The sequence below is a fragment of the Corylus avellana genome, chromosome 4, assembly GCF_965113065.1.
Source record: "Corylus avellana chromosome 4, dhCorAvel1.hap1.2, whole genome shotgun sequence".
NCBI classification, from domain to species: domain Eukaryota; kingdom Viridiplantae; phylum Streptophyta; class Magnoliopsida; order Fagales; family Betulaceae; genus Corylus; species Corylus avellana.
The window spans coordinates 1,496,167-1,515,950 of NC_142493.1; the positions used below are offsets into that span (position 1 = coordinate 1,496,167).

A 19,784-nucleotide genomic window follows, 5' to 3' on the forward strand; every position below is an offset into this window, starting at 1 on the left:
ACTCGAGCTCATGACCAGACAAGTAAAATCATCATTTATTCAAAAAGCTTAAGTCGATAAAAAAATAATTAGTTTAGTTTTGAGGGGCATTTTTGTATTTTTACATGGTATTTTTGTCTTTTCACTTTTTGAGGTAACAAAAATATCCCTCCACTATAACTAACTGGATATTCTACAGTTCAAATGAACTGGAAATGATCCTAATTTCTTGTATGATCTTATTATTTATAACCTCAATATTTAAAAATTGATAAATATTGGTTTTGTAAAGATATAAATTATATAATTTAAAAATAATATAAAGATTTCAGAAAATAATTAATTTCAGTCCAAAAATACGAGTGTATGTACCTTTGTCTTGAGTGGAGAATACAAAGCCAAATAAGGAAGGAGATATATGTATGTGAATGCAGCTTGTCAGAGAAACTGACAGAAAAGTCATTGGAAAGAGCAATCCACTCTCTTCACTGTTACTTCTCACACTCGGAGAAAGAGAAAGAGAGAGAGAGAGGAAAAAAAAAAAACTGAAAAAGAAAAAGAAAAAAATTTATTCAGAATTGGTTCGAAATCCAGAAATCTGAGTAAAATGCACAAGCTCCGATTCGAATTCTGCGCTTCGAGACACTTGCAGGTGAGTTTGTGACAAAACGAAGAGAATTCTCGACGATCTGTTTGGTTCTCTTGAAAATTGAGAATTTTGTGGATTTCTGTGAATATGTTATGGTTTTTGAAAGTTTCATGCTTTTTCTTGGGAAAATTCTTTGTTGATTTTGGTTGTTGTGTGAATTTTTTTTGGCACCGAAAGATTGGTGCGATTTAGGTCTAGATCTGATTGATTTTGTTTGTTGGATTTGTAAATTTTTTTGGGGGCAATTTGTATGTTTAATTTTGTTTTGAAAACGCTCTTGGTAGATTTTGCAATGAATCTCAGTGTAAAACCGATAGGAATTGAGCCGGTGCTTGTTTGTTTCTTTGCTTTTGGCGCAAATTGGTGATTTGTGGTAATGCAAAATTGTAAGAACAAAGTGGGGATTATTCTTTAAATGCTTGTAAATAGGGTATTATATATTAATGTAATTTAATCTGCTAATCGTCAAGCACACGTAAGTAAGTATTTGAGCAAATCAATTTATCGTCTTTCCTTGTTTACTCACTGTTTTAGATATCCATATGCTTCATGCTTAGAGCTGGGCGTGCTGTTGGGTATTTGAGCAAATCAATTTATCGTCTTTCCTTGTTTACTCACTGTTTTAGATATCCATATGCTTCATGGTTAGAGCTGGGCGTGCTGTTGGGGTATATCATTGAGCTGGTGCAGCATTTTGTTTCCATTGCCTGTTAATTCTTTACCCTACTTGGGCATGCTGGTTTAGGAGCTCTGCAATTTTAAAATGGAAAATCAAAGAATGTGTTAAAAATAATTTCTCTGCGGTCGTTTTTGTGTTTTTCTCTTTTGTCATACTTTATAGTGATCATCTTATGTACATTTGGTTCAGAATGATAATGCTATAATTTTCTCTATTCATTCTATGACACTTCTATAATAATGATATCTGTTTACATGCTTACGTGATTGTTGAATACCTTTAAAATCATTGTAAATTTTTCTTTGTTTTTCATCTTGATGCTAGATGGTGAGTCCCTAAATGTTCCTAATAGGTTTTTTATTTTAATCGCATAACCATGTTTTCACTTATCAGGAAAAAAAAAGAAAAAGAAAAAAAGAGCATATTGGTTAGAATTTGTAAATTAGATGAAGTGCTTGATGACAACATTCAATTAGACATTTAAAGCCGTCTAAAATAAACAAGATTACATGTATCTGCTGTGTTTTATATGTTTAATATTAATTTCTGGCTTTAAGATTGTGCAATTAATTCTTTTAGGAAGATAGGTGCTTGGATGGTGTGGGGGGCAGAACTACCAAGTATCACGAGATTAGCACATACTAGCATCTTTAACATTCACCAGGCACATTTATGGCTTCTGCCAGCCTAGGAAATGGTGGAGTGGGCAGTTCCAGGTCTGTTAATGGCTTCAAGGGTTCATCTAGTTCAGTTGATTGGCTGGGGAGAGAGATGCTGGAGATGAGACTGAGGGACAAAGTGGACCATGATGAGGACAGAGTAAGCTTCTACAAATTAGAGTTGTTTATCTTTTGATGTTTAAAAGTCTTTCTGTTCCCTTCTAATTATTGCAAATATCCAATGGTTCGCTTCTATTCCTTTCAAGTATCTACTACATTAGCAGCATGTCGGCTAAGTGGTACTGAAATAGTCTGATGTTTGCAAGGGGACACTGCATGATTGGAAAATGATTGGTTCCTTTCTTCAAGCTATGAAAATGTTTTGAGACCTTTGTATTTAGATATTTATTTTTGCTCTTCCTATCGCTATTCCTTACTGTTTAATCTGTTGCAGGATAGTGAACCAGATGTAATTGATGGTGTTGGTGCTGAAACAGGACATGTAATACGAACCACTATTGGTGGTCGAAATGGTCAATCTAGGCAGGTTGGAAGTAAATCTAATTGTTGAATATGAAAGTTTCATGTGGTGATGTGATCAGTCATTGAGTATCTTACATTTTTCACATGTGTTGTATTTGGGTTGACAGACGGTGAGTTATATTGCAGAACATGTGGTTGGGACTGGTTCTTTTGGTGTTGTTTTCCAAGTAAGTTGTACTGTATTATATTGCTGTTAATCTACGTTCTACTTATTTTGACATTGTTTCACATTTTTGAAATAATTATGTTGTCTCTGTGCAGGCAAAGTGTAGAGAAACTGGAGAGATTGTTGCTATAAAGAAGGTTCTCCAAGACAAGCGTTATAAGAATAGGGAATTGCAGATAATGCAGATGTTGGATCACCCAAATATTGTTGCCCTTAAGCATTATTTCTATTCAACCACAGACAAAGAAGAGCTTTACCTGAATCTTGTACTTGAGTTTGTCCCTGAAACTGTTAACCGTATTGCAAGAAACTATAGCAGGATCAGCCAGCGAATGCCCTTAATATATGTTAAACTTTATACCTACCAGGTTTGTAAGAACTTGTCTGGATTCCGTAGTTCTTTCTCTTTTGGTGTATTTCTTTGATCTTTAACTACATTGATATTTTTTATTTTCAACAACAAAAGTTCTGTTGCGTGGATCTTTCCTTCATTATTGAACATATGGGATATGGCAATTATGATTTGAAGGACTTATAAGAGTCATTTCATAGAAAGTATAATCTCTTACAGTGTATGTCTGTATGTGCAATTGGGAGTGGCATCTTTTGGGATGCTTACTAAACATTGCAGCTGATTGATGTTCTGTGCTTATAAAGCTTACTGGAGTCTTGCCATTAAAGACTGCAAAAATACTCACAAAAATTATAACAAAGAAAACCGCATATGCTAAAAGCTAAAAGCTAATTTTTTATCAGTTTCTCATTTGTTGGGTTTTTGTTGTTGTTGTTTCTAATATTATTTGACTGTTCTGGGTGCAGATCTGCAGGGCACTTGCCTATATACATAATTGTATTGGTATCTGTCACCGTGACATCAAGCCTCAAAACTTACTAGTAAGAGCCTATGTTATGGTTTAAAAGTTTTGTTCTCTCTAAATATTTGATAATCTCATGCCTAAAATTTGATTATTCATAATAAAGTGGAATGCATGCACAATAGAGTTCTTGCTTTTTAACTTGGGCTTTTGATGGCTTTGAACCAGCTTTGAAAAATTAGCTCATAAGAAGATTGTTGTTTGCTATCATCCCAACAATGAATTCCGCTTATATTTTGATAATATAAACTTATGTTGTATTTCTTGATGACTTTGTATACATACATTTCAAGATATCTCTTTTCTTTTCATTGTTCCCGCTTCAATGCTAGTTGTTCATTGCTCAGGTCAATCCCCATACTCATCAGCTGAAACTTTGTGATTTTGGGAGTGCAAAAGTATTGGTAAGTTTTTCATGCCACTCTTGTTATCGATGGCTGCGACTTGTTTATTTGCATGTGCTAAGTCCTGTTGCATTTTATTAGGTGAAAGGAGAACCCAACGTGTCTTACATCTGTTCAAGATATTATCGCGCTCCAGAGCTCATATTTGGTGCCACTGAATACACAACTGCAATAGATATATGGTCTACAGGTTGCGTTATGGCTGAATTACTTCTTGGACAGGTGGGTTGATACTCGAATTTATATGGGTACTTGGACCTGTTTTTTACTGTTGCCTGTCACTAATGTTTTTAATCCAACTTCTCTTTCAGCCTTTGTTTCCTGGTGAAAGTGGCGTTGACCAACTAGTTGAGATCATCAAGGTGAGATTAATTTTATTATTTTTCCAACTGTCTCTGTGAATATACTATATACTTTGCACATGTTGGAATTCTGATTCTGGCTTCTCTTTGTTATAAAAATTCCAAACTTGTCAATCAAAAACATAAGGACTTGGTTTTTAACTATTTTTTAGACTTGAGTAATGATACGCACTCTCCCATTTCTCCACACCAATTTCCACACTCTCTTAGGTGACTTTTAACCCCCATTGGATTAAACATCCAATAAAAATCCATTTCAAATCCAATGGTGGTTTTAAAAGCTACCTATGGGAGTTTAGGGAAGTCCAATGTTTTCTGTAGATAAATTTTTGTTTTAACAAAAATAGAGATGATTGATGTTCGCCGATAAAACTCATTTTAGCTAAAGGCTTTTTGCCTTGTGTTTTTGGCAAATGGAAACAAAGGGGTACAATTGCTTTCACCATTATGAAACTATAAAATACACTTTAATTGTTAAAAAAAGATCCAAATCGCCTGTTTTCCTTATGATACGTCATATATTATTTCTCTTTTTGAAAATTTTTGCAGTCAAGTATTTAGGCATCCCTAAAAAAGTCCTAAATTATTATCTCATGAAATTTAAACTTTTGTGCAGGTTTTGGGAACTCCAACCAGGGAGGAGATAAAGTGCATGAATCCAAATTATACTGAATTTAAGTTTCCACAAATAAAGCCTCATCCATGGCACAAGGAATGCCTCTTTCCTTTTCCTTATTCATAGCATGTTCACAATTTCATCAGTTATTTTTGTTTCTTGGTGCTTTTTTGAGTGGACTGTCTAAGTTGCACAGTTGTTGGAGGATGCTTAAAGTGATTAAAGTGTTAAGATCAGACATAATATATTGGGACTGGACATGGTCTGGGGAGTTGAGGGAGGGCATTTTGTATGACCAAGATCCCACATGTATAATAAGTGCATAGGAAAATTTTACTGGTAGAACAGTTGTGGAAGATGCAGTGTACTTTAAAAGTAAAAAGGAACAAGTGTATAGTGCGATGGGTTGAGACTATTAAGAAGTCTAGGAGGTAGCATAAATGCATAATGGGGCTTGGTCATTGGGGGAGAGAAGCAGGTAGTATATATTTTGTGGGTCATAACATTTACTTCAAATGTTGAATCAGTTTTGCATAAGGCAAGGCTTGCGGTAGCTAGTCTAGAAGCTGGGGAATCCGGAATCTTATGGGTTGTTCTCTTGGAAGTAATTTGATGACTAGTTTTTCATCCAAAAAAAAAGAAAAATCGGTGATTAGTTTAAGATGGCGTTTGATTTCTTCAGATGTGCATGTTAACCCATATGCGTTATCTGCTTCATTTAATTGATGAACGAGTTTGCTCCCCTTATTTTCTTTTTCTTTATCAAAATCTGTTCTTTTTCTCGTGCAAAACTTAGTGGAACCTTTCACAGAGTCCTACTGTTTATATTCATGTATATGCGTAAGTAAAGTTTTGTTTTTGTTTTTTTGTATTTTCTTTTTAATTTATAATTTGCATCTAGTTAGTAATTAGCATTTACGAACGACGGAGTTTGTTTCTGTGGGACTGACATGATTCTCATCCAACAGGTATTCCAAAAACGTTTGCCCCCAGAAGCAGTGGACCTTGTCTGTAGGTTTTTTCAGTACTCTCCCAATTTGCGATGCACTGCAGTGAGTAAATTTCCATGTTTTTATTTGCCCGTGGCCAGAAGTATTACTCAATCTCACCCCCTTTTTTCTGTTGTGGTACTGCAGTTGGAAGCTTGCATTCACCCTTTCTTTGATGAACTGAGGGACCCGAACAGTCGACTTCCTAATGGCCGCCCTCTTCCTCCTCTGTTTAATTTTAAACCACCGGGTATATACCAAATAAAATAAGCATATCATACCATCATAGTTGCTGCTGCTTTTCTTTGATGTTGTAGTCTACGCTCACGTGCATTCTTTAACCTGTTGAGATTATTTCAATTTGGTTTTGCCCTGGCTTCTCATGCCTCCCCATGTTTTTCGTTTATTCTTATCGACAGAGCTCTCGGGCATACCACCTGATATCATCAATAAACTTATTCCAGAACACGCTCGGAAGCAGAACTTGTTTATGGCTTTGCACACTTAATTAGCAACTGTTATGAATCTCTTTTACTTCTGGTTGCCATCCGCACTCCACATTTGGTCTTGTGTTGGCATATGTGAGAGTCCTTCGCCCTTCCTGTTAATAATCATCTCTTGCGTCCTGTGAGAAAGAGTGTTGCAAAAGGAGTTGGTAGGACAATATAGGAAACCTGAGGCTTTGAGTTTGCTTGCTGAAGGAGGTGCTTTTGAAGTTTTATTCCTAGACCACTATAACTTCATGTATATTTATTGTGACCCCCTATTGCAGGGGATTTTAGTAAGGTTAAAGTATCATCAGCATATATGTATGTGTACCTTATGTTAAAAAGTATTTTTCTTTTTAGCTTCTCATCTCACAAGCTCGTGTCTGTTCCTATAATTTTCCTTTTATGTTAATAGTTGATGATGACAAAGATGAAGATTTGGATATGAAAATTATACTTGTGGTTGGCCATGCAATTTGGGCAGTCCCCACAGAGTGTTGCGGGAGATTGGGATTGGCTGCAATTCAACTGAATTGTAGCCAATCCAGGCGGCTAATCAGAGAGGCCACCCCCCCCCCCCCCCATGGGGTCAACTTGTCCGGTAGGTGCTCGGGCAGGTGGACCCTATTGTGGCCCTCTTTCATTAACTGTTGGGATTGGTTGCAATTCGGGAAGATCAATCAATCCATATACGGCCGCATGACCCACTTGCCACTTGCCTCAGGCCCAGCAACCCCTCTTTGTGGAACTGCTCAAATGACATGCAATTTGGACAATCGATCTTGAAACCTGTAGCAGTGTAGCTTCTTATAGTTGGGTTTTTCCTGTTCTTTGAAGGCATGCAATATGGACAATTGATCCCGAGACCTGTAGCTTCTTATAGTTGGGTTTTCTTGTTCTTTAAAAGCATTGTCCAACGAGGGTTTTTTTTTTTAATTTTTCGGCAAACCACATATTCACTTATTAATGTCAATGATGATGTTATTTTAAGGGATCATTAATGTCAATGATGGTCAAGTTGTAACATGAAGTACAAGCTATTTTGATGTGCCAAGCCAAAATTGGAAAAAGGTGAAGCAAGATTTTTCTAGTGACATTGGAAGGTAGACATAGGAACAAATGCAAATAATATATACACAAGCAAGAGTTCCAAATTTATACAATACATGTAAAAATTTGAAGAAAAAAAATACACTAGAATTTAATTTATGCAAAATAAGTCTCTTTTTCTCATACATACAAATGTCTTAACTACCATAGTTAAATAAAACAAGGTAATGTGTAATTATTGTGTAATTTTCTCTAATCATAACTTAAAAGTTACTTCATTCTATTGGTTGCTTCTTTCAAACAACTATAGCAAAGGTAGACTGTAAATTTGCATAGAGTACATTCTAGGGCCACATCGATAAATGGCTTACCACATCCATTACATGGAGAGGAGTACTTAGTCTTTTCAACAATAGTGAGAGGATGCTGGTGATTTTCCTCTATGTAAGTTCTTCCAAACTTAATGTACGGATTCTCCCTAATAATGCACCGATGATGAGCAGTGAACTTACATTTTGTACAATAATAAAACCAGTGATTTGAATGATCTCTTTCTTCTTCACAAATCAGACAATAATATTCTTCTTAATCATCTTTATGTGTATATGAGAGTTTAAGGAGAGGTGTATCATATTGATATTTAACTACAAGTGGAAGAGTTGCACAATAATAAAACTAGTGATTTGAATGATCTCTTTCTTCATCACAAATCAGACAATAATATTCTTCTTAATCATCCTTATGTGTATATGAGAGTTTAAGGAGAGATGTATCATATTGATATTTAACTACAAGTGAAAGAGTTGCACATCTCATACACATGGTAAACTTGTTGCAATTAGTGCACACGAAGCTCACACCAACTTCACAATAATTACCGCAAGCATTGCAAATTTTGAAAGAACTTGTAGCAAGAAAGAGAGAGTCTTGGTGACCTTTATGTTTAAGGGTTTTCGGAATTAAACAACATTGAACGTCTAACTTATACCATCCACAATCATCACATCTATAGGTGAAGCCATGACGACCACATTTACAAGCATTACACCAGAACAATCCATTCATTGATGGTGCTTGAGAGAGAAGGGTGAGTGAATGTTTGTGAAATAGCCCTCGCTTAATGGTTGAGGGTAGTACTTTAGCACATCTATTGTGAAGAAATAAGTTACATTGGGTACATCCGTAATATGAAGCACTAGATATTATAATTGCATACACGCCTCACAACGCATTTCATCCATGAGCTCTTCATTGCTGAGGATTAAGTTATGTTGTGGACAACTAAAATGTTTGATCTCCTTAAGGTCAACTCTTTCATCATTTGCTAGATTGATCCCCTCCACCAAATGAACCAAATGAGATTCATAACCAACAGAATTACTAACCACCGATTCAGTGGTCAGACCATAGCTTTGGTTCTGATATGCAAAATACAAGTGGCAACATAATCACATTCCCAACAATAGTAAGTTACATACTCTGTATTCACTTTTTTATAACAGAGTTCACAGAACACATTATCCTTTTCTTTGACTTAAGAAAGAGAATAGGTGTGAATGAGGGCGTGATCATGTGTCCTCATTTTGATGGTGAGTGAAAATCGATCGCACTTGCGATGAATCAAGACTCGGCATTCGGTACATAAGTAAGCGATACCCTTGGTTTCCTCCCCATAAGATTCACAAGTGAACTGCATCTTCTTCCACAAGGGGAGAAGTGTGTTGGTGGCAATCGTCGGCATTAACTCTCCAGCGGGAACCACAAGAACAGAGGGAGCAACCGTAGAAGAAGGATCCACCGCAATCTTTAAGGCAAAAAGCACAAAATTCATTACCCGTCAACGACTCTTGGAGAAGAAGAGTGTGCTGTGGGTGCAGGGGGTGGTGTGTCACGTGGGATAGTTCACCACACGACTTGTGAAGGAGGAAGGTGCATTTGGGTGTGGAGCATTAATAGGCTTGACCAAATGTTGGTTCCTTGCAAACCGAGCAAGCAACTTCCTTCTTAATTGCCACCATTGTCGAGCTCTTCTACCAACATCAAGTGATGTCGTTTATGTTGGAATTCATGAATATCTATCCTATCGTGGTTTTGCCCACCAAGGTGAGATAATGGGACATTTCCTCCCTTAACAGTTTGCCGCTATTCACTGCTATTGACATTTTTTTAAAAAAAATTTATTATTAATTTTTCTATTCAATGTGGAGAGCGGAGAAAAGAGAATTATATAAAAAATAAAGACGACAAAGCTTTCCTAAGAATAGTTGGAATGAGTCAAATAAATGATTTTACCCATCAAACGAACCGATCCTACCAATGAAGACAGTTAAATATGGCAATTACGTTCCATAAACGGAACAAAACCCATAAGGATTACTAACACGACCATAAGTAGTCGGTAGAAGAAACCGAACCTGGCCATCAGTGATTGGAAGAGAGAGGACAAAACTGTCAAAAATAGAAAAAGAGGCCAGTACAAAGAACTAGCTAGAAAAAGAAACACAAAGATTCTTAAGTTTGTAGGTTTGTTGACCATTATTTGAGAGAAAAGAAATGAAGCTCAATCTATTTACCACAACTCACAAATAATGAAGCAAATGATAAACACCTACTGAAACTTGAATTTGGTGATTGACTCACATGTAGCCCGGCTCCTTCAAGTCTTAAGATGATGATGATGATTTTATGAAGAAAAAAACGTGCTTGAGAAAAGAGATGGGGGGGTAGTTGTTATTCCTTTCTCACTGCCTTTCCATGGAGAAAGGTACTGTTGATGAGATATAGCACATAGTTTCATAAAAGTTGTCTATATTGACTGCACATATATTTTACATACAAAGCATCATGTAAAAGAGTTTTCAAAATCTGTATATTATGTTTTCTTGGCGCAGGAAGAATGTTAGGTCAATATAAAATAACATTTTTATATTATGATTAGTTTGAGAATGTTTTAAATGGAAGATTTTAAAATCTCAAATAAAATGAAGACCAAGAAAATCCTATATCATTAAAATATCAAATATAAAATGACTCATCGAAGCTATAGAGGCCTAAATCTGGAATACTTGAGCCCGGCCCAGTTTTAGACGTACACCGGCCCAACTAGTAACTACTCTTTTTAGTTCGGGACATCCGATAAAATTAGAACGATACAGAGAAGATTAGTATGGTGTAACGATAACACGGATAAATCGAGAAATTGTATAATTTTTTTTTTTTTTTCCCTTCCAAATCAATCAAGTTATTATATGGTTCTGGTTTTTGTTTTCTCGATCAAATTTTTGGGTGTTTTGAGAGGTTTCTGTCCAATTTTGAGCCCTGATGGCACTGTCATGCGCTGCAACTCTTCATTGTTTGAAACTCATGGCAAGCAGAGCACTTGTTTGATGAAATGAGTGTGAGAATCTCGAATCTTATTTATACTGAACTGGGTTTGCATTTTATTAGGTGAAAGGAGAACCCAACGTTCTCACATCTGTTCAAGACATTGTCGCGCTCTAGAGCTCATAATTGGTGCCACTGAATACGCAACTGCAAGTCTGCAATAGATCATTTGTTTCAACTACTATGATCTCCTTGTTTTGCTTAGACAACTTATGTGATCACTTTAGTTTTTCAGTTTTTATGGGACAAATTCATGGAGTTGTCGATAGTCTTAAGCCCTTAGGATGAGAAGGGTTATAGATCAAGATCAAAGCATTCACATCCAACTTAACAAATATTTAGCTAAATTTTTGAAAAAATACCACATTTTTTTCTATCTTAAAGCACTCACATCTGGCTCGTCATTTTAACTTTTAACTTTTACTATTTTATTTAAATATTATTATTATTATTATTGTTTTTATTATTCTTTTTTCAACATCAAGCATTCAAGAAGGATAAAATCATTTTTTTAACTAAAGGAAAGAGAATGGACGAATTTTTTATTATATATGATATACATTGTTGAGTTATAGTGCTCAGCAAATTTGTTGAGCATTGTAGCTCCTCAATAGATGGTTGAGTATTTTGTTGAGCCAGATGTGAATGAGAAGTATCCAAAAGGCTACAAATTGCCCTCTTTTGCCATTCTTAGGGCTAAGAAGAAACAAACAACTTTCGTATTTTGTTTTTCTTTTGAATGAGAAATACTGTCTGTTCCATATCAAAATCCAAAATGCAACAAAGATGGGCTGCAATTTACTATAATGTAAAGTACCTCAACTGAAATGTAGCAAAATTTCCGAGGACTTCATTGCAAAATCAGATACAAATATAAGTTCAATCTGATAACCAAACAACTTATTTCTTTGGTTTTTTAAAAATTCGAACAAGATTTTAAGAAATAACATTGTAACTTGTAAGCTTCAATCATCATCATCATCAATGTCGTTGCTCTGTGTTACAATACAATCCACTATTGGAGAAATTTTGGCCTTGGTTAGCAACTCTAGTCGCCCCCCCTCGTCTTTTTGAAAAAAAAAAAGCAGTTGCAAAAATTTAAGCTATTAGCAAGTGAACCAACAAGTTATAAATCAACTGTCCCATGCTTCGGTGGAGGCCTATGTATCTTTTGCAGCCAAGTTCTTTTCCATTTCATTTTACCACAACTATTTTCTTCATTTTCTTAGTGCATGTATTTTTGCAATTCAAGAGTATGAAATTCAAATTCTCTTGCACCTTTCCGCAAAGGCGTGGTCGATCTTGGCAATCTGAAATGGGTAGTTTAGGAGAAGAAAAATGTTAGGGGTACTAGATTTTATCAAGAGATGAGTATCAAAATGACGTGTAGCTTATTCATTGATACTTCTAACATTTATTTTTATTAATTGTTTTGATTCGCTCCGATGAATATAGAGAACTATCCCCTCAAATTTCCATCATTCATGTATGAAATATATTTATGCAGATTTGCATGCCATGATACCAACATTGAGAATAGAAGTAAGAATTTACTCTACATTGACATTCAGAACTAAAACATGGTAAAGAGGATCGATCATATAGTTGAACATTAAAAAAAAAAAAATGGTTGTTGGACAACGTTGAGACAAAAGCAGATACAAATACCAGAACCTCCAATCTTTTACCATGTTCTTGGAGCAGAGAACAGGGTTGTTGAAGAGAAATTCACCTTCAATTCTAGCCCTTTTCTCCAAAATTAGCAGCAATCTCAGCAGGCTCGGACGATGATGACAGGACTTGGGTGCAATCTATAATATCAAGACAGCAAATTTTTTTTTAATCCCAGTTTTATTGGGAAAAATAATAGCAGAAAAAAGTTAGGAAGCAAAGTGAAAAGCTTACATAGTAGGAACGAAAAACCAAACATTGAAGGTGAAGAAAACCCGGATGCAAAAAGAAGCAGAGGATCTTGTACCTTCCCATTTTTCTTTCTCAAACAAGGAGGTTCAGATTTGCTTTTGGAGGAAACCAGATCGGAGAATGCTGGGTGCTGAAAATAAAAATCGCGCCTTTGTTGAGTGTGAAACTCTGACAACTCCATCTCCTCCGCCATTGTCACGTCCGGATTCCAGCATGGCTTTCTTTTTTTCTTTTTTTCTTTTTTTCGTCCCATTACATCCACTTTCTCGGCAACCAAACGGAGCCAACGATAACCACCAATTTCCAAATGCAACACCACCACATCAGATGAGAAAATGAGAGAAAACGAAAGAAAAGCTCCCCGTCCGTACCTTAACCAGCGACAGAATCGGAGTGCCCTTTGAAACGGTCCCCAATTTTCTCTCCTCAAAGGAGAGACAAAAAAGCTCCCATTTTCTTTTTTAAATTTCAGAATCACCTCCGTCAGATTGTTCTCTTCTGGATTTTACAACTTCCAAACAAATTAATTTTGTATACTCATTGCGAGGATGGACGCTGAATTTGCATTGAGTACATTCCAGGGCCACACCTTCAAAGCGCATATAACAAGAATCACATGGAAGAGAATCATCAGCCTTTTGGACAATAGTGAGAGGATGCTCATGGTTTTCATCAATGTAAGTTTTTCCAAACTTAATGCATGGATTCTTCCCAATAACACATTGAGTATGGGCAGTAAACTTACATTTTATACAGGAATAGAACCAATCATCTGGATAATCTCTTTCTTCTTCACAAATCAAACAATAATATTCTTCCGAATTATCTTCACGTGCATATGAGAGTTTTAGCAAATGTGTATCAAATTCATATTTAGCTACAAGTGGAAGAGTAGCACATCTTAAACACAACCTGAACTCGCAATCAATGCAGATAAAGAACAAATTACATACACGCTTTTCACAAGCATTGCAATTCCAAGTTCCAAAATCTACCAAATTAGTTAGGCGGAGTAAATGTTGGTGGCCTTCAAGCGTAAGGGTTTCTGGAATTAAACAACATTGAATGTCTACCTCGTACCATTCACATTCATCACATCTATAGGTGAAGCCATGGCGATAACGATTACAAGCAGCACACTTGACCAATCCATCAGGGGATCCTGCTTGAGAGTGGAGGGTGAGTGAATGTTCATGGAACCGCCATCGCTTAATCATTGGAGGTAGTTTTGCACATCTATTGTGAAGGAAGAACTTACATTGGGCACATCCGTAAAACGGGGTGACAAAGATTATATGCATACACGCTTCACAACGCATATCGTCCATGAACTTTTCATCGCTCAAGATTAAGATTAAATTATGTTGTGGATGACTGAAATGTTTAATCTCCTGAGAGCCAGCTCTTTCATCCTTGGCTAGATTGATCCCCTCCACCAAATGAACCAACTCAGTTGCATCCGCCTCGGTGGTTGCACTAATTCGGTTATTGCCTTCATCTTCAAATCCATACGCACAAGTCATGTGAACAAAAAAATCACATTTTTTACAATAATAAGCTCCCGCATTTATCTTTCTATGACAGATTTTGCAAAATACGTTGTCATGTTCCTCAACTGGGCAAAGAGAATAAGTGCGAAAGAGGGAGTGATCATGTGAACTAGTTTTGATGGTGTGATTGAAATCACATTGTTTATGAATCAAGACTCCACATTCGCTACATAATTTGGCAATATCCTCGGTTTCCTTACCACAAGATTCGCAAGTGAACTCATTTTTTTCCCGCGAGGAGAGAAATGTGTGTTGGTGGCAATCATCGGGATTAATTCTCCGGCGGGAAGCACAGATAACATGGAGGTTAAAAGAACAGAGGGTGCAGCGGTAAAACAAGGATCCGCTGCAATTTTTGCGGCAAAAAAAACAATCATTATTACCTGTTGAAGAAGGCTCTTGGAGAATAAGGGCGTGCTCTGAGTGCAGGGGGTGACGATGTATGACGTTGGATAGTTCACCACACGACTTGTGAAGGATGAAGGTGCATTCGGGTACGGAGCATTTATAGGCGGGACCAATTGTTGGATCCTTGCATACCGAGCAAACATCAACTTTGTTGTCGGGATCTTGTATGAAGATCAAGTGATGTCTTTTCCACCAATATTTATGTTCGATTTCAATATCTACCCTGTCTGGTCGGTCAATGCATAATTTATGTTGGTAGAAGTTGCATTGCAAGCATTTGTAGGCGGGACACCCCAATACTGGATGCTGGCACAGCCAGCAAACAACACCATCGTTTTCTAGCTCTTCGCAAAAGATCAAGTGATGCCATAAACTGGGATCTTCGACATCCATCCCTCTCACTGTGACCACCGCTTGTTGTTCGACTTGTGCCGATGTTTGTTGAACTTCCTCAGCCATGCCTGAATTTTTGTTGTTACGGAGAAAGAATGAGTGAGTGTTCTGAATGCTAGCTCATTCTATATACAAATATTATATTTATGAAATATGCTAATTAATAAGCGGTGCGTGCCAGCTGTTCGGTCTTCACGAGAAAACCGGCTTGTATTTTTCACTCTTCTTAAACCTTTACAGTTTACACAGCATTTGAGATGTCTTGTAGTTTGCACTAAACAACACTTTCTCGAAACCTTCGTGCCATCAAATGTTGCAACTAATTAAATATTTGAGATGCCTCAATAATTACCATTGGCACCAGCTGTATGCTATCATTAAATATCGGGAAAAAAAAATACAAAATATTAATTCTACTTTTTCTTTTACAGCATCTTTCAGCTTGTTTTTGTTTTCATTTTGATTTTTTACAATTTTCTTAAATTGATGTGGCGTCATATGGAGTTAGGTGCTGTAAAATGGGGGGTTTGCAGACCGGATCATAGGGGCTTTCAAAGAAATGTCTTTTTGTTGGTTCTCTCTTCGTCTTTTTTTCTTTCTTTCTTCTTCTAACAAGCTGAAATATACAAAACCAATCTCCAGATATTACAAACTTGTCTCGAAAGGAGAAACCACTACAGCCCAAGACAACAACAACTCAAGAAATTAGCGCAACTCAGCAGCAAGAGATACTACCGGCTACCGATATTTCAGAAAACAAAAATATTCTGCTGAAACCAAAACTACCGCAAAAGTTGAGAGTTAAACCAACAGTTTTTCTGCAATAATATTCCAACCACAAACGAATATTTTCTTCATTCCTTTGAAGTCTTTCTTTACCCAAAATTCTGGATCTGACTTCCCCAAAAGGGAAGAGGGATAATGGTTTTTTTTTTTTTTTTTAATTTAGATAAAAGAAGAAGACTAACATAGACTTGGAGAGAGACGGACAGAGTCAGAAAGAGGCGTTTTTTATTTGCAAGCCTCGAAAATGATTCCTTTCCGATGGCATGCTTGTGTGCTTCCACTAAAAAGTGTCTGGAATCATTTTTTTGGGTCGCCGCGAGCCACCTCGTGTGACTTTCCTAGGGAAGACAAAACAGCTGTAACCCATACAATCCACCACAACCCAACGCCCACAGAGTTGATATCTCTCTCTCTCACGTGGTCTCTTGTGTATATGAGATCACTTCTAGCCAGTGTGAGAACAAACACTCTCTGTCTCTCTATCTCTACCAGTACTTGGAACTCTTTTTGAGTGGGAACTGAAGAATCATATATAGTCATTAACAACAAAAACTCAGGCATGGCTGAGGAAGCTAAAGAAACATCGGCACAAGTCGATCAAGTGGTGGTGTTCTCTTGTTCTAAGAGATTGGGAGAGACGAATGTCCAAGATTTCAGTTTATGGCATCACTTGACCTTGTGTGAAGAGCTACAAAACGATTACTACAAAGATGTTGTTTGCTGGCTTTGCAACGAGCCAGTATCGGGTCCTGGATACAAATGCGTGAGATGCAACTTTCACCAACACAAATTCTGCAATATTGCACGACCACACGGGGTGGATACTGAAATCGAACATAAATATTGGTGGAAAAGACATCACTTGATCTTCATACAAGAGCCGGACGATGGTGGTGAGAGGGATGTTTGCTCGGTATGCAAGGATCCAACAATTGGTCCCGCCTATAAATGCTCCGTACCCGAATGCACCTTCATCCTTCACAAGTCGTGTGGTGAACTTTCCAAAGTCATACATCGTCACCCCCTGCACTCAGAGCACGCCCTTATTCTCCAAGAGCCTTCTTCAACAGGTAATAATGATTGTTTTTTTTGCCGCAAAAGTTGCAACGGATCCTTGTTTTACCGTTGCGACCCCTGTTCTTTTAACCTCCATGTTAAATGCCCTCCCCATTGGAGAATTAATGACGCCGATTGCCACCAACACTCACTTCATCCCTCATGGAAGCAGATGCACTTCACTTGCGAATCTTGTGGTGAGAAAACCAATGATACTGCCTACTTATGTAGCGAATGTGGAGTCTTGATTGATGGTAAGTGTGCTCTATTTCCACACACCATTAAAACTAAGACACATGATCACTTCCTCTTTCGCATCTATTCTCTTCCTCAAGCCAAAGAACTACTCGATGTAGTCCTTTCCACTTATAAAGTTAAGGAACCGCACATCTTAGACACGTTCTGTTATCTCTGTTATAAAAGGGTGAATACAAAGTATGCAGCTTACTATTGTGTAGAATTAGGATGTACTTACGTTGCTCATTTGCACTGTGCAAAAGAGCTCCAAAGTTGCAGTATGACCACTAATTTCTTGGCCACTAATTCCAATGACTACTTAACTCATTTGGTCGAGGGAATCAATCTTGTGGAAGATCAATATGCTGGTCCTCGAGAGATTAAACATTTTAGTCATCCAAAACATAACTTAATTCTCATAAATGAAAAAGTTATGGATGATATGCGTTGTGAAGCGTGTATGCAACTTATAGTCTTTCTCACCCCATTTTACGGATGTACCCAATGTAATTTCTTTCTACATATTAGATGTGCTAAACTACCCTCAACCATTAGGCGGGCAGTATTTCATGAACATTCACTCACCCTCTGCTCTCGGGCGTCATCCATGGATGGATTCTTTTGGTGTGCTGCTTGTAGGCGTAGTCGTCATGGCTTCACCTATAGATGTGATGAATGTAGTTGGTACAACTTAGATGTTCAATGTTGTTTAATTCCAGAAATCCTCAAGCATAAAGGTCACCCACACTTCCTCTTCTTTGCTATAAGATCTTTGGAAACTTGTAATGCCTACGGTAAAGATGGTGGGAAGTTTGTGTGCTGTGATTGCGACAAGTTTGCCTTGTGTTTTAGATGTGCAACTCTTCCACTCGTTGCCAAATATGAACATGATACACATCTCTTAAAACTTTCCTATACACGTGAAGATGAATCTGGAGAATATTATTGTCTAATTTGTGAAGAAGAAAGAGATCAACCAGATTATTGGTTCTATTATTGTGTAAAATGTAAGTTTACTGCTCATCCTCGATGCATTATTGGGGAGAATCCGTGCATTAAGTTTGGAAGAACTTACATAGGCGAAGATCACCAGCATCCTCTCACCATTGTCCAAAAGACTGAGCATTCTCCTTCATGTGATTCTTGTCATAAGCCTTTAGACACTGTGGCCATAAAATGTACTCGATGCAAGTTCATCGTCCACCCTTACTTTTATAACCAATATTTGACCAGTTGTCTTCAAAATGTAAATGATAGAATGAAGTAATTTTTGAGTTATGATTAGAGAGGATTACTCTATTCAACTGTAGTAATGACATTTGTGTGGATTTGAGAGAGATTAATGTACTGTGTGTTTTTTTTTTCCATGTATAAGTTTGAAACTCTTGCTTCCAAATTTCCATTGTTATTATAAAAATCTTGCTTCACCTCCTTAGCATTCCGGCTAGTTGTTTAGGCTTGGCATGTCAAAGTAGCTTGTGTTTTATTTTTAGTGGAATGCTAGGCTTAGAAAATATTTACAAGAAAAATCCATACAAAGTGATTTGGCACAACAACATGATTGAATTTGTTGTGTTTCATTTTTAATTGTATTGTGCTACATCATTTTCTAAGAATTTTTTTTTTCTATAAAATATTTTGTGAGCTTTCTCTTATTCTTAATCTTCATCTTAGCATGACCCCTGCGCAAGAATTGTAGAAAACAAAAAGAAGGAAAAGTTAAGAAAAAAGTAGTATACCATTCTTTGGTGTCGAAGGTTTCGATCTCTGAACACACCCAAAGAAGCAAGATTGCAAATTTGCAATAGTTAGCACTCCTACCATCTATCACAAGAGCAGCATCAACACAAGCTCTCATGGCAGCTTCGGATTCCGAAAAGTTACCTGAAATGGGAATTGGATGAATTTATCAAATGATACTACATCTTTCATTTGTTTCAAGATCTACCGACAGAGAGATAAATTCCAGAATCCTCGTGCAAGGAAATGCAAGCAAAGAAGAAGAAGCATACAAATCCATAGCCTTTGGACCTTCCTGTGACATATATATATACACTACATCATTTTATAAAATATTTTGTAAGCTCAAATCTCGAATACTTGAGCAAAGCCTAATTTAAGGAGTATTACCGGCCCAAGTAGTAAGTAACCTTTTAGTTCGGAGCCAACTATTACCACATTGTTCAGTTGCAAGCATAGAGATGAGTTTATATGATAAAGTAGAACAGAGGAGTTCGTCTTTCGGGAAACGGTTCAAATTTTTTTTCCAATCACTTGTTTTCCTTATGACACATCACATATTATTATTATTATTATTATTATTATTATTTCTCTTTTTGAAAAATTTTGCAGTCAAGTATTTTAGGCACCCCTAAGAAAGTCCTAAATTATTATGTTACATAAGCTGTGATGGAAGATTAACAAGAAAGAAAGATTTTTGGTAGGATAATTCAAGAAATCTTAAGCCCCCCTTACTTCATTCCAATATTGTTCAAAGTGGCTATATAGCCTTACAGTGCAGCAAGATAAGAAGGATAACATTGCTGAGAAAGAGAAGATGACATCAATGAGGATAACATCCTCTTATT

General features: G+C 36.8%; 3 protein-coding genes and 2 pseudogenes across 5 annotated transcripts; 3 read left to right on the forward strand and 2 right to left on the reverse strand.

Annotated features, from left to right (window-relative positions):
* The first annotated feature begins 425 nt into the window (after positions 1–425).
* LOC132177276 (shaggy-related protein kinase kappa) lies at positions 426–6,768 on the forward strand. Of its 3 annotated transcripts, none has more exons than XM_059589533.2 (13): positions 428–631; positions 1,887–2,126; positions 2,421–2,513; positions 2,617–2,676; positions 2,771–3,043; positions 3,495–3,569; positions 3,898–3,954; positions 4,036–4,176; positions 4,266–4,316; positions 4,933–5,026; positions 5,899–5,984; positions 6,069–6,171; positions 6,341–6,768. In XM_059589533.2, the coding sequence occupies exons 2-13, from the start codon at positions 1,980–1,982 to the stop codon at positions 6,427–6,429; spliced, it is 1,269 nt and encodes a 422-aa protein (XP_059445516.2). In that variant the 5' UTR covers positions 428–631; positions 1,887–1,979; the 3' UTR covers positions 6,430–6,768. The 3 variants fall into 3 exon arrangements, with proteins under 3 accessions (XP_088371225.1, XP_059445516.2, XP_059445517.2); XM_059589534.2 differs by having other exon boundaries at positions 1,891–2,126; XM_088515099.1 differs by lacking the exons at positions 5,899–5,984; positions 6,069–6,171; positions 6,341–6,768 and having other exon boundaries at positions 426–631; positions 4,933–5,873.
* A 1,479-nt stretch (positions 6,769–8,247) lies between these two features.
* LOC148586102 (uncharacterized) lies at positions 8,248–12,959 on the reverse strand (annotated as a pseudogene).
* LOC132180141 (U6 spliceosomal RNA) lies at positions 10,581–10,672 on the forward strand (annotated as a pseudogene).
* A 268-nt stretch (positions 12,960–13,227) lies between the features above and the next one.
* On the reverse strand, positions 13,228–15,190 carry LOC148586103 (uncharacterized). Its single transcript, XM_088515265.1, has one exon. It carries the CDS (start codon positions 15,181–15,183, stop codon positions 13,228–13,230), a length of 1,956 nt encoding a protein of 651 aa, XP_088371391.1. The 5' UTR covers positions 15,184–15,190.
* Positions 15,191–16,403: 1,213 nt separating this feature from the next.
* LOC148586104 (protein VACUOLELESS GAMETOPHYTES-like) lies at positions 16,404–19,293 on the forward strand. Its single transcript, XM_088515866.1, has 2 exons — positions 16,404–17,213; positions 18,871–19,293. The coding sequence occupies exons 1-2, from the start codon at positions 16,463–16,465 to the stop codon at positions 18,873–18,875; spliced, it is 756 nt and encodes a 251-aa protein (XP_088371992.1). The 5' UTR covers positions 16,404–16,462; the 3' UTR covers positions 18,876–19,293.
* Positions 19,294–19,784: the final 491 nt, after the last annotated feature.